Source organism: Lagenorhynchus albirostris, chromosome 3 (genome assembly GCF_949774975.1).
Source record: "Lagenorhynchus albirostris chromosome 3, mLagAlb1.1, whole genome shotgun sequence".
NCBI lineage: Eukaryota > Metazoa > Chordata > Mammalia > Artiodactyla > Delphinidae > Lagenorhynchus > Lagenorhynchus albirostris.
This window is the reverse complement of record NC_083097.1, coordinates 122,246,181-122,270,570: the sequence shown is the minus strand read 5'-3', so window position 1 is coordinate 122,270,570 and position 24,390 is coordinate 122,246,181. Positions and strand designations below refer to the sequence as shown.

At 40.5% G+C, this 24,390-nt stretch overlaps 1 protein-coding gene across 1 annotated transcript; it reads left to right on the top strand.

Annotated features, from left to right (window-relative positions):
- Positions 1-287: 287 nt before the first annotated feature.
- Positions 288-24,369, top strand: PLAC8L1 (PLAC8 like 1). Its single transcript, XM_060146451.1, has 4 exons — positions 288-412; positions 5,392-5,528; positions 22,651-22,787; positions 24,114-24,369. Exons 1-4 carry the CDS (start codon positions 288-290, stop codon positions 24,252-24,254), a joined length of 540 nt encoding a protein of 179 aa, XP_060002434.1. The 3' UTR covers positions 24,255-24,369.
- The last annotated feature ends 21 nt before the right edge of the window (positions 24,370-24,390 follow it).

The following is a 24,390-nucleotide window of genomic DNA, read 5'->3' as shown; positions in this document are numbered from 1 at the left end:
AGCAAAGGGATTTTTCCACCAAAGAGTAGTTTTCTTTTTATTTAACTTACACTATATCTTCAGCAGTATCTCCCTTCAGGTTAGTAAGACGGACATGCCCACAGTTAACTGTGTACCTGTCTTTAAAGAAATAAGATGTCTGCCAGTTACACTGCTATGACCTCAGGTTCCAGAATATCAAGGCAACATTCTTTAGATGTTTCATTTTGGATTGAACCTAAGTTTAGAATCAGCTTATCGTTGAAGGGAAAAGGACATCCCAAGTGACAAGAAAATACCTATTAACTATGAATTGGTTTGGAAATTACTTCTCTGAGTTTCCTGAGGATATTTCCTTCCTCAACACACACTCACCTCTATTGCTTTCACTCATATCATCTGAAGATGAACAACATTTTATTTCCAGCTTGAGGTAGGGAGTAGGGTGATTTTACCCCCAGCTTTTGCTCTTTGGTTGGAATATCAAATCAATATCCTTCTATAAGGAGCCAGGAAAAAGAAAACTGGGCTCAGGAAGAAGGCTGCTATCATTTCCCATGTGTGCTTGAAAAGGAGGCAACTGATTATTTCCTTCTGGCCTTGCTTGGCTGGTGAAAGAGAAGAGCTGGCTTGGATGGAAAGGTGTCTCTATTCTTAACTGAAAATGTTGCACCCTGACCAAGTGAAACTTTATTTCTGGTGGTGCCATTAATTTCCACCCTTTTGAAACCAAAACTCAAGAGTTTTAACTTCAGTTAAGAGTTTGAAATGGTTCATCAAGGAGGCCTCAGTGGAAGGCAGAACAAACTCTTAGTACTGCAAGTTTCATTAAAGTAGAGGGTGACATGAAACCCCCCCAGGCTGAAGCACCAGGTGTGTGGGAACATGCAGTGGGGAATGTGTTTAGCTGCTAGAAGAGGTGAAGGTTAGGGTAAGGCTGAAAAAGGGGAAGGCTGTGTGTCCCATCCGTTGTTTGGTAGGAGCTGGTAACTAGAATGACTGCAGTGAGTCCTCTGCCTCCCACCAGTTGAAGCCTCTCTCTGCTTCTCTCCTTTATGGTGACCAACCCTCTTGGTTTGTCTGGGACTGTTCTAATTTTAACACTGAAAGTTTTCCATCCTGGAAAATCCCTTAAGCCAGGGCAAACTGGGATGATTAGTCACCCTGATTGAATTTTAAGGTATTTGGGTAGCACATATGACAACTGAGAAACTGCCCCCAATCTCCTCCCTCTGTTCTTCGTTTCTGAGAAAAGTGTTCAGGATGCCCTAGGGTATGTGCAAGATCCTTAATTTAAATAATAACGGTAGCTGCCATTAACTGCATGCCTACTATGTGTCAAGTACATAATCTTGTTTAATCCTCAGGGCGACTATGGAGGCACGATAGTTTAAGTCCAATTTTATGGAAGAGGAGACCAGAGCTGAGGACTGGGACAAGTTGTATTTTACAGGGTCAACCAACTAGAATGCAGCTGAGCCACATTTGTACTTCAGTGTGCCTGAATCGAAGCTCTGTCCTCTTTACACTAAATGAAGAAGTTGCTGAATTTGATGGCAAATGGATAGCTACTCTGGTTTAGAAACTGTGTGACCATCAGCTTCACCCACTGCTTCCAAACTCATTCTTATTACTGGTAGTGTAAGATTCTATCTATCTAGAGTAATATACAGAGCCAAAAGCTATGTAGGAAGCTTCAATAGCTACTTTAGTCTGACACCTGTAGCAGCCCCTGAATAATTATTCAGTTCTTAAAGGAACTACTAAGTGCCTGGCACATAGCAGGTACTCGGTGAAGGGTAGCTGTGCTTGTTATTTTAATTTTGACACATGAGCTATAATCTTGAACTGAAATGTTTTAGCTAATGAATGTCAATTCAAACATTTTAATATAAAAATCACCAAAGATTCAGAGTATTAAGGAAAGAAAATAATAGAGTTCTTGAGTTCAAAATTAGGCAAACACACACACAAAAACCCCCTTTTTTCCCCCACCAAGGAAAAGCTACCCTCTTAGTTATTTGATTTGCAATAGCTAGAGGACAGGCTTCCTTGCCATAATAGGTGTTACACATATAATGCTGAGATAGAAGCAGAAAATTCTCTTCTAGGGCTCCAAGCTATAAGTGCGCTTCAGGGGAAAATCTAATCTAGGGGCTCAGCGCTAAGAAACTCCTTTACTAAAATTGCTGGAAACTCTTAGTGTAATAATGGAAGTCCCAGCTTGCAGGGATCACGTTGAGAGGTAAATGCCCTGGGTTATGTGGAGGCTTGCAAGAAGATATTAGGCTACTCTCAATAAAAACTCTTGATGTTTTTATGTAATCAATTCACACCTGAGAGTTGTGCCTTTACTAGAGAATGAAACATGGTTAAGGTCACATAATCTGTAGCTAGATTTGAGGAGGACTCAGATATAATGGAAGAGATGTATGAATTGAGTTTAATCCAATTCAACAGTTGTTGTGCACCCACTAGTTTTCAAGGAGTGCACTGGATTCTGGGGATACAGGGAGAAGCAGCAGGTGCCCCCTGACCTCAAGGAGTTCACATGGAAGTAGAGGAGAGAAGATATGTATAGAGGTAGTTTCTTCAGGACCAATCTGAAGTCTTCATAGGTGTCTTAGTCTGCCCAGAATTTCATAAAAAAATACCACAGACTGTGTAGCTTACGGAAGAGCTACTTATTTTCTCACAGTTCTGGAGGCTGGAAGTCCAAAATCAGGGTGCCATCATGGTCCAGTTCTGGTGAGGACTCTTCTTGGTTTGCAGCCTTCTCTCTGAGTGTTTACATGGCCTTTCCCTTCTTATAAGGCCAGCAGTCCTATTGGACCAGGATCCTACCCCTATTCTTTATTTAACCTTAATTATCTCCTTGAAGCCCTACCTCCAAATACAGTCACATTGGGAGCTAGATCTTCAGCATATGAATTTGGGGAGACACAATTCAATCCATAGCAGTAAGCTTTAGCCCACATCATAGCAAATATATTAACATGTACCCATACCTATGTTATATCCTTTTTCTTTTCTGTATACTAAGTGAAAGGATTTTAATAATTTTGCTTTTGAAATTATTTGGCTTTGAGTAATTTAATTTATGATTAGCTGTTGCTTCTCAGCAGTCATTCATTCTTGGATTTTTTTTTTTTTTTTTTTTTTTTTTTTTGCAAAATGAGAGAATTGTAATTTGTTTTCAAATGTAATAAAATATGTGTGAATTCCAAATTGGACGTTCATGTGACAGGTATCATGCTAGGTTTTTGTGTTTAATTGAGCATTAACTAATTTCAACTTTGCAGTTTTTTTGTTTTGTTTTGCGGTACGCGGGCCTCTCACTGTTGTGGCCTCTCCCGTTGTGGAGCACAGGCTCTGGACGCACAGGCTCAGCGGCCATGGCTCACAGGCCCAGCCACTCCGCGGCATGTGGGATTTTCCCGGACCGGGGCACGAACCCGCGTCCCCTGCATCGGCAGGCGGACTCTCAACCACTGCGCCACCAGGGAAGCCCCAACTTTGCAGTTTTTATATTTTGTAGCCAATACTTTTTTCCAGGTCTCAAACGCTTTGATAGGTTCTTGAAAAGCTTGTTAGACCCTACATATTGTCTATAATGCCGAATGGATAAAAGGGTGGGGATGTTTCATAGCTCTACTTTCACACTTCTAGATAGGTCACTCCCAACTCTACTCGCTCTTCCAAGCTCTTGTGCAGCATTCCCAGCTGTTGGCTGGGATGCCCCTCATGTCTCACTGGCACTGTAGATTGGCTGTGCTCCCAGCACCCTCTTCTCTTCTGCCTTACCTCCTATTCTATTTTCCTTGCCATCTCTGTTACATTGACATCGCCACCTACCTGGTAGGAGGTGCAGAAGCCATTGCAGTGATCATCAGTGGTCTCCAAGTCCCCCTGTATCAGGTTTCAGGCTGTTATCAGGATGACTACGTGGGCATTGCCTGGGAACTTTATTATGGACACTGATTTCTATGCCTCATCCCTGGAGTCCTGTACAGTGGTCTGGGGTGAGGCTTGGGAATTTGTTTTTTTAACAAGCCAATGTGCTGTCAGGTTTGGGAGGGTGTGGGTAGTATTGGTGGAATGAAAGAGAGATGTGATCATAATAACAAGAACAGTGCTCCCCATATTATGATAACTTGAAATCCCATTGGATTTAATGTCCCAAATCAGAGGTTCTCAAAGGACTCCACAGCTGTTTGCAAGATGCCCACAGGGTGTTGCCTTAAGGATGCTCAGGAGTATTCTACTCTGGCCTCTAGGTTTTGTGTCCCAGGTGTCCCAGGTGCAGAACTTTGGTGACTATTACTGTAACAACAGCTGTTACAGGAAGAAATTCTGCTGTCTTTTTATTTTCTCTCAAGTATGAGGCAAGCTCTTTATTTCCTCATAACACATCAGAGACCAGGTACAAAACTCTTAATGAAGCTTGCTAAAAGGGTAGCCCCAAACAGAATAACTGCTACTATGTACAGGCTGAGACTCATTCTCATTCTCGGGCCCCTCTATCCCACTCTTGACATGCCCCTTCCATGAGGCTAGATAACAGCGTACCCTTCACTATAGGACTCACTCCAGGTATCCCCAGGGTAGGCATTCAGGCAAAACTAACTTTCAGCCCCAGAAAGAGAAGGAAGTTTTTTTCTCACCTCACTTTTGAAGCCCACCCCCTGGGCCTGTATTTCTATTTCAGAATGACTGAGTGGAATATCTATGCCCTTCAGGGAAAATCGAACCAGAGTTGTACTATGTGGCTGCACGAGGACAACCATATAGTGGTTTGATATCAAGATATATTCTGAAGTCTGGGTTATTCATTTAAATGATACTACCTGTCCCACTTTAGTAGCCTCGTCCAGATTTAGATGTACCATTCAGTCCAATTCCTTATTTGTCTTTTCAACAAAGTTTCAAAATCCTTGCATACAGCCTCACTCAGGGTCATATTGTTACACAGGCTGTGTGCACAATAAACAAGTTACCTGTCCTTCAGTCCACATAATAACCCTGTGAGGTAGTTTTTTCATCTTAAATTTGAACAAACAAAACAAAGGTTAAGCCACCTAACCAAGGTCAGGCTTCCAGGAAGTGGCATGCTGGGGCTTTATTTGTGAATTTATTATTAAACACTGAGAAACACTGAGGAAGTAGACTGGACATTGAGTCTGAGTGACAGAACTTGGAATAATAATGCCACTAATAGAAATGGGGCAAAAAATCAGAGGAGGTATGATGGAGGAGGAGGGAGGGAGATGGTGAAGTCAGTTTGGGCTCTGAAATAAGAGCCACTGGGCATCACTGGGTCCCTGTCTCTTTATCACTGTATCTTGGCTTGATGATTATCCTTCTGAACCATCTTCTTTGTTTCCAAGTTAATCACCATCCTTGACTCTCCAGGAGCCATGCACCAGCCCAGGCTGTGGTGAAGCAGCCTGTCCGGGGAGCCAGTGGCAGGACCACAGTCACAAAGATTGTCCAGACTGGTGGGGACTGGAGCACCGGCCTCTTCAGTGTCTGCAGAGATAGGAGAATTTGTATGTTTTTTCTCTTCCTTTAAGTTCTCCTTTACTATTTTCTTTCCTAAAACACCAGTGGGTAGAAAAGCTGCGTCAGGCACAAGGACAGAAATGAAATGGTTTCAGACTAACTAGGCTAATATTCTAGTGATTCAAATATACTCCTTGGCAGGAAGGTTCTTGCTTTTCAGGGATGTGGATGTTTTTATAAAATAAGTGATGACTTCAAAGGTTTTTTTAAATGACAAAATCCATTGCATGTAAAGACACACAAAATGGGCTCCCTTATCTGCAGTTGATGGAGTATAAATTGGTACAAGCTTCCCAGTGAATGGTTAGTAACACCTATAAAAAGGGCCTCAAGTGTTATGTAGCCTTCGACCCAGTAATTACAGTTTTAGGCATTTAGTCGAAGGAAATAAATCATGTGCAAAGATTTAGCAGCATCATTAAATTGTTGCAGCGTTGGTTATTGTAGCTACAATCTGGAACAACCTAAATGTTCAGTGGGGGCTTCAATACAATGAATTATACAGCCATGAAAAGTCATATTGTAGAAGAATACTTCCTGAGATGGAAAAATGTTGGGATACAATTTTAAGTTAAAGAATCAGATTGTAAAACCATGTACATTAGACATTAATTTGGGGGAATATTTAGAAAAATATCTGGAAGGATATAAATGCAGATGTTTACAGCAAGTGTCTCCAGATGGTACGCTAATGAATAATTTTTCTTTTTGCTTATCTCTAGTATTTCTGTGAGGAAAGTGTAGTACTTTCCTCACAGAATAGTGAGGAAGACCAGTCATTGAATAAGACCAATCATAAAAAGATGCTCCCTTTGTTTTTTTTTAAATTAAGTTTTATTGGAGTATAGTTGTTTTACAATGTTGTGTTAGTTTCTGCTGTACAGCAAAGTGAATCAGCTATACGTGTACATGTATCCCCTCTTTTCTGGATTTCCTTTCCGTTTAGGTCACTGCAGGGCATTGAGTAGAGTTCCCCATGCTATACAGTAAGTTCTCATTAGTTATCTATTTTATACATAGTATCAATAGTGTGTATATGTCAGTCCCAGTCTCCCAATTCATCCCTTCCTCCCTCCCCGCCTTGTATCCATATGTCTATTCTCTATGTCTCTATTTCTGCCTTGCAACTAAATTCATCTGTATCATTTTTCTAGATTCCACATATAAGTGATGTTATATGATATTTGTTTTTCTGACTTCACTCTGTATGAGTCTCTAGGTCTATGCACGTCTCTGCAAATTGCACAATTTTCGTTCCTTTTTATTATGGCTGAGTAATATTCCAATGTATATATGTACCACATCTTCTTTATCCATTCTTCTGTTGATGGGCATTTAGGTTGAATAGCTCCCTTTTTTGATTGAAATCTTTTCAGACACTGGTTTAGATGTAAAGAAGTACCAACAACACTGCCCTCTAGCTGCATGATTTTCCACTGGGTTTGAAGTTCAAAGCACATTGATTCTATTTTTACCTTAGGACATTCTGACCCATCTCTGGTACCACATGTCAGTATCCTTTTCCAGGACCTGATGTTCTTGCCCTAGGGAGTAAGTCAGAATCTTTTTTTTTTTTTTTTGCCGGGGGCGGGGCGCGTGGGGGGCTGTCCTTTTTGATGGATGAGGGCCAGTCTCTTAAGTTCAACAGACTCTGGATCCGCTATTTTTGAAGAATATGGCTCCCCCACCCTTTAGAGGGTCTGGCAAGACCTGGATTTATCCTAAAGCCTCACAAGATGGATCAACCAGAGAGCTCTGAGCTGCTACCTGATCCACGTCCTTATTCAGCTGAGTCTTGGCTGAGGCAGAAACTCTAACAAAATTTTTGGTGCTCTGATCATCCAAGCCTGAGCCTTCACTGTTTGCCTGGGCCTCACAGAGAAGAGACCGCCCAGCACCAAACACTATCCTCCATCGCTGTCCCTTTGACCATCTGACCCAGAGCTCAGCAGATTTCTTCCTGCCACAGCTACCCATGTGTACTTCTGACCAGACAATTATGGCAGCTGTTCTCTGAATCACTCAGAATTCTTCCTGGTTCTTGTCCACATTCTCTGACTTTGGTTGTCACCCAGTACTGTGGTACAGAGAAGGCAGAATAGCCACGTGGAGATGTGGAGACATAGCCCCAGTTTGGGGAGTGGACCATTTTCACTTCATAGCTTATAGTTCGTGGTTGGAGGGGTGAGGGTATCAGTGCATTTCCAAGTAGAGCAAAGCCTGGAACATAATGTAGTGGTTAGGAGAGCACATTTGTATTGGATATAGACCTTGCCTTGAATCTTAACTCTGCCTCTTACTGGCCATTTGACCTTGAACAAATTCTCAGGGCCTTCATTTTTCCAGCTCTGAAATGGGGGTAAATAAAGGTGCCCACCTTAAAGATTGTCAAGATTAAAGCAGATAATGCACAGAACCCGCTCTAGAACACCGGCTTGGAACATAACTGGATCAGAGTTTTTTTTGGTTGCATGCTATATATTGGGTTAAATAGTGTCCCCTCAAAATTCATGTCCACCTGGAGCCTCTGATTGTGACCTTATTTGGAAATAGGTTCTTTGCATTGTTGTCAAGTTACAAAGAGGTTATAGTGGATTAGGGTGGGCCCTAAGCCAGTGGCTGGTGTTCTTGTAAGAAGAGGGAAATTTGGACGCACACACAGAAAAGATGGCCATGTGAAGACAGGCACAAATTAGAATAATGCATCTATAAGCCATGGAATGCCAAGGATTGCCAGCAACCACCAAAAATTTGGAGAGAGGCATGGAACAGACTTTCCCCCAGAGCTTCCAGAAGGACGAAGCCTGCCAACACGCCAATTTCAGACTTCTAGCCTCCAGAATTCTCCAATGAGAGAATACTTTCTATTGTTTTAAGATGTCCAGTTTGTGGTATTTTGTTATGTCAGCCCTAGGAAATTAATACACAAGCAAACATAGGATTTCATTAGAAGGTTATGGGGTAGCTCACAAAATCAGGAAATCGACTAAAAGCTAAGCTTAGGAGGGACAAGATGCATTATCAGGAGATAGCTGCAAGTCTGGTCAACTCCAAACATTTTAATCCTTTTGCTTTCCTGTCTGAGAATTGCTGTTTCAGCAATGGAGCCCAATCTGCCTAGCCTAGGTCATGACTGCTGCTTGACTAGGCCAGGGCATTTTGAATGACAGTTCTCTTATTTCCCACAATAGGGAAGGGATAAATTCCTAAATTTACTATTGGGGTGTGTTACTATGAAAATTCCAACAAATATACAATAATGCACTTAGTAAATCATAGGTATTAATGTCATTGTTGTTATAAATTTTTATTTTCCAGAGTGTTGAGAGCAAAGAGTAGAATCAGGAGACTTAGATTGGTTGCTGCCCAATCCCAAGAGTACCTAAAAAGTTGACCAAAGAAAGGACCACATGCCACCCCCTCAGCCTTAAACATTGTTTCACTGCTGAGTTCTGCGCTCCACCCCCATCAGTGTTCAGGATACCAACCACACGGGTCTTCTGGGTCCCTGCTTGTCCATTGGAGAGCCCATTCTAGGGGCAAGAAGGAATGACATGTGGAGAATACAATATTCTTTACAGCTGGACGTGGTCTGTGGAGGAGAGGCCATGAATATACAGTACCGGCTGATCTCAAATGTACTGTATCCTAATTGTTGTTCCCTGGATGGGCCTCCATTTTGTAACTGCTCATAGTATCTCTAAGCTAATGGTCTCACAAAAAATTTATAGGCAGTATCAATTTATACACTGGTGATCTGCACCATGATTCCCCGGATGCAGCTGGAGTATGAGTGCTATGAGTCTTAGGTTTTTTTCCTTCCTTGTTTAAAAGGGCTACTTCATCCACAAAGTTTTATTTTAATCACATCACTGTGACAATACTTGTGACAAACTTGGAAACAAAAGGGACATCTTCTTTCCATGACTGTTTCACGTCAGATTCCCATCTTGGGATAGTTTACCATTAAATGTTGAGAATTACTGCTACAATTTGTCATCCATTAAGCAAAGGGTACATTATGAAGAGTGATAATTTCCATTTATTTTTGACATTTTGCTTCTTCATTTAATTGCACTTCTGGTTTTTAAACTGCCTCCCTCTTCCCACCTCTGTGCTTTCTTCTGAATTCACACTGCCCTGGGATGAGAAAATGGGTGCTTTTGTGTCCTTTGAGGATGTGGTTTCTGAAAGCTCAGATGTGAAGCTGAAGCGGAGGTGAAATAAGTGGCTGTGAAATGGCCTTGTGGGTGAAAGGCTGGCTGTTCCAGCTGGGGATGTTTGTGATGTTGCTCCAGAGGAGGTTTATGTGGAAGGTGTAATCAACACTGGTTTGTAATTCAGCCAGCCTTTACTGAGTTCCTACCTATGTATGGTCATGTGATAGGTGCTACAGATATAATAGTGACGAAGACAGAGATGGTCTCTGAGAGTACATAGGCAATAAGCAAATAGACAAAATAATTGCAATGGTGCTGAGTGCTGTGGAGGAAGTAAACAAGGTGTTTAGAAAGGAAATTACAGGGGGCAAAGGATGGCCTCTCTGAGGAACTGACTTAAGCTGATACCTGAGACATGGGAAAGAACCAGCCACTAAAATCACCTTTCCTGTGGAGGCACCACAAGCACCAGGCAGTAAAGGGCTTTGTGTGGACAAGAAGCCATCAGAGGCCCAACGTGGGTGGGGTGAAGCAGTCCAAGAATTTCTTTGGTTTTCTGGAAGAGGAAGGAGGCATGAAAAGGCCTCAGACTAGGATTCGTGTCCTTGAACTGTATCTTGGGTAAACTGTACACTGTACACTGCAGTCTGAAAGCAGGGACCACTGGTCCTGCTCACTGGTCTTGCCCAGCGGAGCACCTGACCAATAGAAGGCGCTAATGAATATTTCCTGAAAGACACATCTATGAATGAATTTTAACCTGTATTCTCACTTGCTTCCTTCTTTCCTGCACTTCATTGAAACAATCACAAAGACTTAGATTCAGAAGGGATATTGGGGTCAGCTGGTCTGACCCCTCACCAGCTTGTCTAGATTCAGAAGGGATATTGGGGTCAGCTGGTCTGGCCCCTCACCAGCTTGTCTAAGTCCCCTCTGTAGCAAGCCTGGTAAGGACCTGACAGCCTTGGCTTTCTGAACATTTCTGGAGAGGAGGGCTCCTCTCCCTTGGAGCCATCTCAGTGCTTTAAAAAAAAAAAAAAAAAGATTTTTAATAGGTTATCAGGTACGTGATGCAAAATTCAAAAGTACCTACCCCTTAGGTATATGAAAAGCAGCAACTCCATCCTTGCCCTCCTGCCCTGCCCAGTTCTCCTCAGAGGCCACCACTCTTACCTGAGCCCCAATATAGTCTATATGCTTATAAATATATAAAAAATTTTAATGAAAATAGATTAATCTTTTTATTATAAAAGTATCATATAATCATGGTAAAAAAGAAAAATGCAAAAGGCTATAAAAGAAGAAAGCAGTATCCTGTAATCCCAGTGTCGTAGATATACATTGTTAATATTTTGGTATCTATCCTTCCAGATTTTTTCTGTATATGTGGTATATATAATTGACACAAATAATAGAATTGTAAACACACACAGTTCTGCATCTTTTTTTTGTTTTAATTTAACAATATAGGTGACCATATTGTGCAGACCATATCAGCACTTCTGAAGCTAATATTTTAAATTGCTGCATAGATTCCATTGTATGAATGTACCATAATTTATTTATCCAAAAATTCTTATTTGTGGATCTTTATGTGGTTTCCAGACTTTTTGCTATTCAAACCAATGCTTTGTGAGTATTCTTGTATTGGTGCCATTTTGTATGTGCGTGAGTTATCTGTTGGACAATTGCTGAGGGTAAACCTGCTGGTCAGATAGTACGTACCTTTTTAAATCTTGATAGATGTTTCCAAATGGCTCTCCATTTAGAAGTTGTACTAATTTACACTCTCACCCACAATGTATGAGCATGCCCCATTCCTTATTTATTTATTTATCTATTTATTTATTTACTTATTCTTGGCTGAGTTGGGTCTTCATTGCTGCATGTGGGCTTTCTCTAGTTGCAGTGAGTGGGGGCTACTCTTCCTTGCAGTGCATGGGCTTCTCATTGCGGTGGCTTCTCTTGTTGCGGAGCACGGGCTCTAGGTGCGCGGACTTCAGTAGTTGTGGCTCGGGGCTTTAGAGTGCAGGCTCAGTAGTTGTGGTGCACGGGCTTAGTTGCTCCACAGCATGTGGGATCTTCCCCGACCAGGGCTTGAATCCGTGTCCACTGCATTGGCAGGCGGATTCATAACCACTGTGCCACCAGGGAAGCCCCACATTCCTTTTTTTTTTTTTTTTTTTTTTTTTTTTGCGGTACACGGGGCTCTCACTCTTGTGGCCTCTCCCGTTGCAGAGCACAGTCTCCGGACGCTCAGGCTCAGCGGCCATGGCTCACGGGCCTAGCTGCTCCGCAGCATGTGGGATCTTCCCGGACCGGGGCACGAACCAGTGTCCCCTGCATCGGCAGGCGGACTCTCAACCACTGCGCCACCAGGGAAGCCCCCCACCGTTCCTTTTTTAAGCATCTCTTATTGTTAAATTCTGCCTCTTTGTGATAATTGACCTGAAATGTGCCTTGCTGCAATTTCCACACACCTTTCCTACTTATGTTCTTTGGGGCTCCACACTGTGGTTTTGTGTAGCCTTCTTCTTTTTATCTCGACTCCTCCTGTGAGTTAGAGGGATGAATGATGAACCACATTCCATGCTTGAGGGTGGAGTTCATGTTAGAGAATAGGCCAGGAATGTTTAGGCTGTGGGAGCTGACATGACCACTAGGCCTTTGGGGGGAAGAGGAAGAGGCTGAATTTATGGCATGGATCTCTCTTGAGCCTGAGCTTCTTTTTTAAAAAATGTACACACACATACACACACACACACACACACATGTGCACACACATACTTGCATATATATATATTTTTTTTACTTCACAAATAACACATGAATATGTTCACTTTATTAAAGAAATGAAACATTACAGAAAAGGGAACCATGTCACTCTTTTTTATTAAATCAATTTGGAGTGTTTTCTTCCAGATCTTTTTCTCTGTATTTACATATGCATCTATTAGTAACATATACTATTGCTTTGTAACTTTTTAAACAAAGCATAAATGGTATTATGCTGTAATATCATTATGCAATTTGATTTTTTTAACTCAAAATATGTCTTAGAGATTTATCTCTGTTGGTACTTAATTGATCTTTCATTGCGTTCTTAATTATTCCCTAGTATGATCTGCACCATCATGGTTTATTTACACCTTTGTCTATTAATGTACTCTTGTTTTAAATTTGAAGCCACAAATAATGCGGCAGTGGATATCCTTGTACCGGCCTCTTTGTGTGCATGTGTAAGCATTACTCTAGGGTAGATGCTAACAAGTGGAGTTACTGAATCCCAGAGTATTTAAAAATTTAAGAGATTCAGCCAAGTTGCTTTCCAAAATGACTGTGCCAGTTTCCATCTCCATCAGTGTATGGAGCACCTATTTCTCTGTGGTGCCCCATAGCATTTGACATGCTCTAAAAACCTTAGAGTGTGGCCAGCCCTGAACCAAGATGGCAGAGTAGAAGGACGTGCTCTCACTCCCTCTTGTGAGAACACCAGAATCACAACTAGCTGCTGGACAATCATCGACAGGAAGACACTGGAACTCACCAAAAAAGATACCCCACATCCAAAGACAAAGGAGAAGCCACAGTGAGATGGTAGGAGGGGCGCAATCACAGTAAAATCAAATCCCATAACTGGTGGCTGGGTGACTCACAGACTGGAGAACACTTATACCATAGAAGTCCACCCACTGGAGTGAAGATTCTGAGCCCCACATCAGGATTCTGAACCTGGGGGTCCAACAACGGGAGGAGGAATCCCTAGAGAATCAGGCTTTGAAGGCTAGTGGGATTTGACTGCAGGACTTCGACAGGACTGGGGGAAACAGAGACTCCACTCTTGGAGGGCACACACAAAGTAGTGTGCACATCGGGACCCAGGGGAAGGAGCAATGATCCCAAGGGAGACTGAACCCAACCTAGCTGCTAGTGTTGGAGGGTCTCCTGCAGAGGCGGGGGTGGCTGTGGCTCACTGTGGGGACAAGGACACTGGCAGCAGAAGTTCTGGGAAGTACTCCTTGGTGTGAGCCCTCCCAGAGTCTGCCATTAGCCCCACCAAAAAGCCCAGGTAGGCTCCAGTGTTGGGTTACCTCAGGCCAAACAACCAACAGGGAGGGAACCCAGCCCCACCCATCAGCAGTCAAGACGATTAAAATTTTACTGAGCTCTGCCCACCAGAGCAACAGTCAGCTCTACCAACCACCAGTCCCTCCCATCAGGAAACTTGCACAAGCCTTTTAGGTAGCCTCATCCACCAGAGGGCAGACAGCAGAAGCAAGAAGAACTATAGTCCTACAGCCTGTGGAACAAAAACCACATTCACAGAAAGATAGACAAGATGAAAAGGCAGAGGGCTATGTATCAGATGAAAGAACAAGATAAAACCCCAGAAAAACAAATGAAGTGGACATAGGCAACCTCCCAGAAGGAGAATTCAGAATAATGATAGTGAAGATGATCCAGGACCTCGGAAAAAGAATGGAGGCAAAGATCGAGAAGATGCAAGAAATGTTTAACAAAGACCTAGAAGATTAAAGAACAAACAAACAGAGATGAACAATACAATAACTGAAATGAAAACTACACTAGAAGGAATCAATAACAGAATAACTGAGGCAGAAGACCGGATAAGTGACCTGGAAGACAGAATGGTGGAATTCACTGCTGCTGAACAGAATAAAGAAAAAAGGATGAAAAGAAATGAAGACAGCTTTAAAGACCTCTGGGATAACATTAAATGCAACAACATTCGCATTATAGGGGTCCCAGAAGGAGAAGAGAGAGAGAAAGGACCTGAGAAAATATTTGAAGAGATTATAGTCAAAAACTTCCCTAACATGGGAAAGGAAATAGCCACCTAAGTCCAGGAAACGCAGAGAGTCCCAGGCAGGATAAACCCAACGAGAAACATGCTGAGATACATAGTAATCTAATTGACAAAAATTAAAGACAAAAAATTATTAAAAGCAACAAGGGAAAAAAGACAAATAACATAAAAGGGAACTCCCATAAGGTTAACAGCTGATTCTCAGCAGAAAGTCTACAAGCCAGAGTGGAGTGGCACAATATATTTAAAGTGATGAAAGGGAAGAACCTACAACCAACATTACTCTACCTGGCAAGGATCTCATCAGATTCGACAGAGAAATCAAAAGCTTTACAGACAAACAAAAGGTAAGAGAATTCAGCACCACCAAACCAGCTCTACAACAAATGCTAAAGGAACTTCTCTAAGTGGGAAACACAAGAGAAGAAAAGGGCCTACAAAAGCAAACCCAAAACAATTAAAAAAATGGTCATAGGAACTTACATATCGATAATTACCTTAAACATGAATGGATTAAATGCTCCAACCAAACAAGACCCATATATATGCTGTCTACAAGAGACCCACTTCAGACCTAGGGACACATACAGACTGAAAGTTAGGGGACGGAAAAAGATATTCCATGCAAATGGAAATCAAAAGAAAGCTGGAGTAACAATACTCATATCAGATAAAATAGACTTTAAAATAAAGAATGTTACAAGAGACAAGGAAGGACACTACATAAGATCAAAGGATCAATCCAAGAAGAAGATATAACAATTTTAAATATATATGCACCCAACATAGGAGCACCTCAATACATAAGGCAACTGCTAACAGCTCTAAAAGAGGAAGTTGACAGTAACACAATAATAGTGGGGGACTTTAACACCTCACTTACACCAATGGACAGATCATCCAAAATGAAAATAAATAAGGAAACAGAAGCTTTAAATGATACAATAGACCAGATAGATTTAATTTATATTTATAGGACATTCCATCCAAAAACAGCAGATTACACATTCTTCTCAAGTGTGCACAGAACTTTCTCCAGGATAGATCACATCTTGGGTCACAAATCAAGCCTCAGTAAATTTAAGAAATTTGAAATCATATCAAGCATCTTTTATGACCACAACACTATTAGATTAGAAATGAATTACAGGGAAAAAATGTAAAAAACACAAACACGTGTAGGCTAAACAATATGTTACTAAATAACCAAGAGATCCCTGAAGAAACCAAAGAGGAAATCAAAAAATACGTAGAGACAAAAGACAATGAAAACACAATGATCCAAAACCTATGGGATGCAGCAAAAGCAGTTCTAAGAGGAAAGTTTATAGCTATACAAGCCTACCTCAAGAAACAAGAAAAATCTTAAATAAGCAATCTAACCTTACACCTAAAGGAGCTAAAAAAGAACAAACAAAACCCAAAGTTAGCAGAAGGAAAGAAATCATAAAGATCAGAGCAGAAATAAATGAAATAGAAACAAAGAAAACAATAGCAATGATCAATAAACTAAAAGCTGGTTCTTTGAGAAGATAAACAAAATTGATAAACCATTAGCCAGACTCATCAAGAAAAAGAGGGAGAAGACTCAAGTCAATAAAATTAGAAATGAAAAAGAAGTTACAACAGACACTGCAGAAATACAAAGCAACCGAAGAGATTACTACAAGCAACTCTATGCCAATCAAATGGACAACCTGGAAGAAATGGACAAATTTTTTGGAAAGTGTAACCTCAAAGACTGAACCAGGAAGAAATAGAAAATATGAACAGACCAATCACAAGTAATGAAATTGAAACTGTGATTAAAAATCTTCCAACAAATAAAAGTCCAGGACCAGATGGCTTCACAGGTGAATTCTATCAAACATTTAGCGAAGAGCTGATATCCATCCTTCTCAAACTCTTCCAAAAAATTGCAGAGGAAGGAACACTCCCAAACTCATTCTATGAGGCCACCATCACCCTGATATCAAAACCAGACAAAGATACTACAAAAAAAGAAAATTACAGACCAATATCACTGATGAATATAGATGCAAAAATCCTCACCAAATACTAGCAAACAGAATCCAGCAACACATTAAAAGGATCATACACCATGATCAAGTGGGATTTATCCCAGGGATGCAAGGATTCTTCAATATGCGCAAATCAATCAATGTGATACACCATATTAAGAAACTGAAGAAGAAAAACCATATGCTCATTTCAATAGATGCAGAAAAAGCTTTTGACAAAGTTTAACACCCATTTATGATAAAAACTCTCCAGAACGTGGGCATAGCGGGAACCTACCTCAACATAATAAAAGCTATATATGACACACCCACAGCAAACATCATTCTCAATGGTGAAAAACTGAAAGCATTTCCTCTAAGGTCAGGAACAAGACAAGGATGTCCACTCTCACCACTGTTATTCAACATAGTTTTGGCATTCCTAGCCACAGCAATCAGAGAAGAAAAAGAAATAAAAGGAATACAAATTGGAAAAGAAAAAGTAAAATTGTCACTGTTTGCAGGTGACTTGATACTATACATAGAGAATCCTAAAGATGCCACCAGAAAACTACTAGAGCTAATCAATGAACTTGGTAAAGTTGCAGGATACAAAATTAATGCATGTAAATCTCTTGCATTCCTATACATTAATGATGAAAAATCTGAGAGAGAAATTAAGGAAACTCTCCCATTTACCATTGCAATAAAAAGAATAAAATACCTAGGAATAAACCTACCTAGGGAGACAATAGATCTGTATGCAGAACATTATAAGACACTGATGAAAGAAATTAAAGATGATACCAACAAATGGAGAGGTAATCCATGTTCTTGGATTGGAAGAATCAACATTGTGAAAAGGACTATACTACCCAAAGCAATCTACAGATTCAATGCAATCCCTATCAAATTACCAATGACATTTTTTACGGAACTAAAACAAAAAATCTTAAAATTTGTATGGAGACACAAAAGACCCCAAATAGCCAAAGCAGTCTTGAGGGAAATAAACGGAGCTGGAGGAATCAGACTCCCTGACTTCAGACCATATTACAAAGCTACAGTAATCAAGACAATATGGTACTGGTACAAAAACAGAAACAAAGATCAACGGAACAAGATAGAAAGCCCAGAGATAAACCCATGCACCTGTGGTCAACTAATCTATGACAAAGGAGGCCAGGATATAAAATGGAGAAAAGACAATCTCTTCAATAAGTGGTGCTGGGAAAACTGGACAGCTACATGTAAAAGAATGAAATTAGAACTCTCCCTAACACCATACACAAAAATAAATTCAAAGTGGATTAGAGACCTAAATGTAAGGCTGGACACTATAAAACTCTTAGAGGAAAACATAGGAAGAACGCTCTTTGACATAAATCACAGCAAGATCTTTTTTGATCCATCTCCTAGAGTAATGGAAATAAAAACAAAAATAAACAAATGGGACCTAATGAAACTTCAAAGCTTTTGCAGAGCAAAGGAAACCATAAACAAGACGAAAAGACAACCCTCAGAATGGGAGAAAATATTTGCAAATGAATCAATGGACAAAGGATTAATCTCCAAAATTTATAAGCAGCTCACACAGCTCAATATTAAAAAAACAACCCAGGCTTCCCTGGTGGCGCAGTGGTTGCGAGTCTGCCTGCTGATGCAGGGGACACGGGTTCGTGCCCCAGTCCGGGAAGATCCCACATGCCACGGAGCGTCTGGGCCCGTGAGCAATGGCCGCTGAGTCTGTGTGTCCGGAGCCTGTGCTCCGCAACGGGAGAGGCCATAACAGTGAGAGGCCCGATACCGCAGGAAAAAACAAAAAGAACCCAATCCAAAAATGGGCAGAAGACCTAAATAGACATTTCTCCAAAGAAGACATACAGATGGCCAAGAAGCACATGAAAAGCTGCTCAACATCACCAATGATTAGAGAAATGCAAATCAAAACTGCAAGGAGGTATCACCTCACACTGGTTAGAATGGGCATCATCAGAAAATCTACAAACAACAAATGCTGGATAGGGTGTGGAGAAAAGGGAACCCTCTTGCACTGTTGGTGGGAATGTAAATTGATACAACCACTATGGAGAACAGTATGGAGGTTCCTTAAAAAACTAAAAATAGAGTTACCATATGATCCAGCAATCCCACTACTGGGCATATACCCAAAGAAAACCATAATTCAAAGAGATACATGCACCCCAATGTTCATTGCAGCACTATTTACAATAGCCAGGTCATGGAAGCAACCTAAATGCCCATCGACAGACAAATGGATAAAGAAGATGTGGTACATATATACAACGGAATATTACTCAACCATAAAAAGGAACGAAATTGGGTCATTTGTTGAGATGTGGATGGATCTAGAGACTGTCATACAGAGTGAAGTAAGTCAGAAAGAGAAAAACAAATATCGTATATTAACACATATATGTGGAACCTAGAAAAATTGTACAGATGATTGGGTTTGCAGGGCAGAAATTGAGACACAGATGTAGAGAACAAACTTACGGACACCGAGGCGGGTTAGCGGCGGGGGGTGGTGGTGGTGGTGGGATGAATTGGGCGATTGGGATTGACATGTATACACTGATGTATATAAAATTGATGACTAATAAGAACCTGCTGTATTAAAAAATAAATAAAACAAAATTCAAAAATAAAAAACACCTTAGAAAAATTTGGCATTCTTATAGGTAATAAATGGTTTCTGATCGTCTTAGTATATGCAATTGCCTGATTACTAACGACATTGAGCAGCTTTTCATGTTTTTCTTGGTCATTTGTATTTGTTCTTTAACTGTTCATGTCTTGTGTTCATTTTCTTCTTCTGTTTAATCCTTGATATATTGATTTTCAGGAATTCTTTGTATGTTCTGGATACTTATCCTTGATCTGTGATTTATTTAGCGAAATTTCCTCCTAGAGCCCCCTGAAGGCAAAGGATTCCATCATCCTACCCTTGTGCATCTCTTGTTGAGCACAGTGTTTATCCCACAGCACTCCATCTCGGTACACCTGACCCAAGGATCTTTCCTAAAGAAGTTGCATGATTTCAGACTCTCCACAGGAATAAATACCAAACAGTGGTAGTGAGGGCACTGTCTTAGAACACACAAGTCCACAATTGTTTACTAATTAAATACATAAAACATGAGAACATTTGGGCATATGTGGTATGTGTAGTAGTTAAGACTTTGGAGCCAGACTACTTGAGTTCAAACGTGACTTCTGCCCCTTCTTAACAAATGTATGAACTTGGGCAAATTGTTTAAGTCCTCTGGGCGTTAGTTTGCTCATCTGTAAAATGGGCCTAATAATAGTAAATTTTATAGGATTGTTGTGAGAATTAAATGAGTTACTAAATGCAAAGTACTTTTAGCAGGGCTTGGCACATGGTGAAATCTGTATAAATATTATCTATTATATAATAAAACTTTGGCTTTTATAGTGTTTTTTTTCTTTATCATGTCTGACTTCTGTCCCAAGGTAATTGAATTTTGGGTGTGTTTCCTCAGTATCTAGTACTCCCTCATAATGAACACTTAGATAACCTGGATATACAAATGGAAAGGCTTAAAAATAAAATTAACAGCATATGTTATATGAGTCATAAAAATAAGGTACAGGAGTTTCAGTGCACAAAACAACTTCTTTACAATATGCTTATTGAGGATGGTGGGCATTTCTCTCTGCCAGTTAAAGTGGTGCAGCTCAGGCAATTAGGTAAAGACAATTTATTACTCACTTAGCTTGCTAGCTTTATAATTATGCAACTTTTGATTAATTTTTTATCTGCAGGGATATACACTACAGTATTTTGTAATTCATGCATAAGTTTTGATTGATTTTTATGTGCCATGATTTCAAAGTCCCCTAATTCAGGGTTGCATACAGTATTACCACTCTGAACTCACTGCACGTTCATGGGCCATTTGCTGTCCTCTGACCTGTTTATACCAGTTGTCAGTGCTGAGTGGGACCTGCTGATCTCGCTAGGAGTAATGATTTTTTTAAAATGTGGGACAGAACATCCCAGACTTAATCAAGGATGAATTTAGTGTTTGCTTTGGGCCAAGTGATGCCTATAATACATGATTTCGTGATTTTCTTAAGACTCTTGACGAAATAGATGTTCTGTTTCTCAGATAGGCTGCTCCTTGTCCCCCTCCCCACTCCAGTCCTCATGCCCTCCATGCACATGTTCTACCTCATCTCTTATATGAAACTGGAGAAGTCCAGAGTCCAGGCACATCCCTTGGAGGTTCTAAGATAAAACAGCATTCCTAGATTTCTGCTTCTTTGTCACTGAATTTGGGAGTGGAACTCTGCACTCCTCACTGTTGAAGAGGGAGGGAGGGATGAGGCAACAGAGACAGGTGTTTGACAAGGAATTCTTCTAGTATGCTAGTGACATGGCATGTGAGCCTTTGTGTCTGGTGCACTAGAAGGCTATGAACAGTACCATTTCACACTCATTAGAATGGATAAAATAAAAAAGGTTGACAATAGCAAATGTTGGTGAGGATGTGGAACAACAAACTCTCATACATTGCTGGTGGGAGGGTAAAATGGTACAAATACTTTGGAGAACGCTTTGTAAATTTCTGGTAAAATTAAACATAAATCTACCCCATGACCTAGCAATTCCATTTCCAGGAATCCACCCAAGTGAAATGAAAATATTTGTCCACGTAAAGACTTGTATATGAATGTTCATAGTGCTTATTCATAATAGCAAAAAACGGAATAAACAGTGGGAGAGTGGACAATTTGTAGAACATTTATACATTGGTAATACTACTCAACAATAAAAGGAACAAACTGCAAATATACATAACAACATAGATGAATCTCAAGAAACGTGATGCTGAACAAAAGAAGTCAGATACAAAAGTAAACATGATTCCACTTATACGAAGTCCAAATCGAGGTAAAACTTATCTATGGGAATAGAAATCAGAATAGTGATATGTCTGGAGTGGAGGTGGGAGGACTGGGATTGTCTGGGAAGGGGCACACGGGAACTCCCTGGGGTGATGGCAGTGTTCTACACGTTTGGTTACGTGGGTGAATATGATTGTCAGAACTCATCCAACTGAACATTTATGATTTGTGCATTTTCTTGTTTATAAATTATGCCTCAATAACATTTATTGAATACATTTTTAAAGGTTATGGTTAGTTTTTTTGCTCTTTCATAGTTCAAATTATTTGTATTCGTCAAGGTTGTCATCTTTTGCAATGATATAGCATCTTAATCATTTACTGGGGGTTCTTAACCTGTGGTCCAGTGATAGTTTTCAATGGATCCTTGAACCCCATGAAACTGAATGCACAATTTTGCATGTCTGTGTTCATGTATTTTTCTCTCCCCTTCAGGAGCAAGTTCATAGCTATCACCATATTCTCAAAAGGTTCCGTGACCCAAAACGTGTTTAAAAGAGAACCTCTGTGTTAATGGTTCATGCAGGATGTGTAGGAAACAATATCAGTAGTTAAAGATGAATGAATGAATAAATGACCAACTGTTTCCAGCTGATGTTCAAGGAACCAAGCCTCTACTAGTTTACAGATTAAAACTGGCAGATGTCAGTGGCTCCATGCAACTGCAAACATTAGAGAAACCTTCTGGCCTGAGAAATAGAATAAAGTCCTTATAAGAATAGCAGGCAGAATCAGTGTACCATATAAGAGCTTTCAATCACATTTATAGAAGACGCCTGCTGTTCAAAAGTATCTATACTGTGTCTATTTTAAATATTGAAATTAGATAGATGAACATAAGAGAAGCAACAGTTATGTTTCAACTATAAAAAATTATCTAATGCTTTTCTCTTGACAGAAAAAACAGTTACTGTAGTGAACGTTATCAGAATTGTAGCAGATTCAGCTTTGCCAGTGTTTAACAAAAGAAGACAATTTTGGTGTGGCTCAGTTATGGCAATTCTCATATAGTGAGTTTTGCAAATTGGTTATTCCTTCTCAGTCCCTGATTGCAGGGGGACAATGCAGTATTAAATTGATGGCATAGGGCTATAAATGCTCTTTGTGATGTGAAGTTGCTCTAAGCACAACTGAGAACCTGAGCTTGCTTTTATGTGGTTATTGACAGGTTTCTGTGGTCTCATTTGTCCCATGTGTCTTGAGTGTGACATCGCCAGGCAGTATGGAGAGTGTTTTTGTTGGCCATTGTTACCTGGGTCCACCTTTGCACTAAGAATTGGCACCAGAGAGAGACATAGAATACGGGTAAGTGTGTTTGGATATATATGTGAAGCTGGATCTGTATGAGAACCTGGATGCCTTTCAAACCTGTGATTTTTTTAAAAAAATGAGGTGTGGGTGAGGATGCTTAAAAACACCACACTTAGTGGAATACTTTGAGAAAGGAAAGGGAAGAAATTTCTGATTTCATTTGTTACTAGGATATATATTAACGAAAATGCCACATTGTGAAGGGTATTTCCAAGGGGGACCTATTATAATGTAGATCGTTGACCACTTCTGTTTCTCTGTCTCTTATTACATCCAGAGAAGATGATAGGTAGAAGTGCACCAAATTTGGAGGATACACTTGGGATAATCTCACTTAAAATGTAGCCCATCAGCATATACAGAATTCACTTTGGGGGTTCCCTGGGGACCCTTCAAAGAGCCAATTTCCAGTGCAGCTGAGACTGAGGTACAATGAGAGACTGAGGACAGACATGTCATACCTACTAAGATGTGGACAGATAAAAAGGCATCTTTTTATTTTATTTGTTTTTTTATTGGAGTATAGTTGCTTTACACTGCTGTGTCAGTTTCTGCTGTACAGCAAAGTCAATCAGCCACACATATACATGTATCCCCTCTTTTTTGGATTTCCTTCCCATTTAGGTCACCACAGAGCACTGAGTAGAGTTCCCTCTGCTGTACAGTAGGTTCTCATTAGTTAAAGGCATCTTTTTATATATTCATGTGAAATGATCCCTAAGATATATTTTTAAGTGAACAAAAGAGTAAGGTGTATAAGTATGTAACAGTTTACTTAAAAAGAATATATATATGTAGGTAAAATGTAATGTGTATATATCTGTATGTATCTATATATTTGCCTAGACATAGAATTTATCTGGAAGTGTATATAAGAACTACCAACAACGGTAGCCCCCTGACAGGTTGGTGAGAGCTGTAGAAGGGGGGAATTTACTTTTTACTTCCTATTCCTTCTTACTGTGGGAATTTTGGACCATGTGCATTTATTACTCCAAAAAAGTAAATAAAGTAATTATAAACATTAAGTTCTAAGAGGAAATAAAAATATGTTGGCAGAGAATTTTCTGTCAGTGAGACAGTGGTTTCAGATTTGAAGTCTTGAGGGCAGGTCTCTGAATTGCAAGGATCGATTAGCAGTCGAGCTGCTTGGCACTTGGGTAACGCGGTGGAGTTGTGTCCCTGGGCGATGACTTCAGGGTGGTGGTGGATCTTGGGGGCAGTGGGTGGGATGGGCCATGAGGTAATACTGCGGAGGTTCCTGGGAAAGGGAACTGAGCCTGTGCGATTGAGCCAGAACAGAGACCCGGTCTCCCCTAGGGCACGCTGTGCGAGGACTGGCTGGCAGTGCACTGCTGCTGGCCTTTTTCCATCTGCCAGGTGGCCCGGGAACTCAAGATGAGGACCTCCCAACTCTACGAAATCTATGCGGCCCCTTCGACTAATGAAAATCTTATCTGACAGAGCAAGAAATCTCCTCCTCACTTCCCCGCACCCTTCTCTCAAATCCCTCTTAGTAGAGAGATTGTTCTTAAGGTTTCACTGAAATAGTATGAAAATAAATGATTTCCCACTACTGTCTTTACTGTTGTCCTTT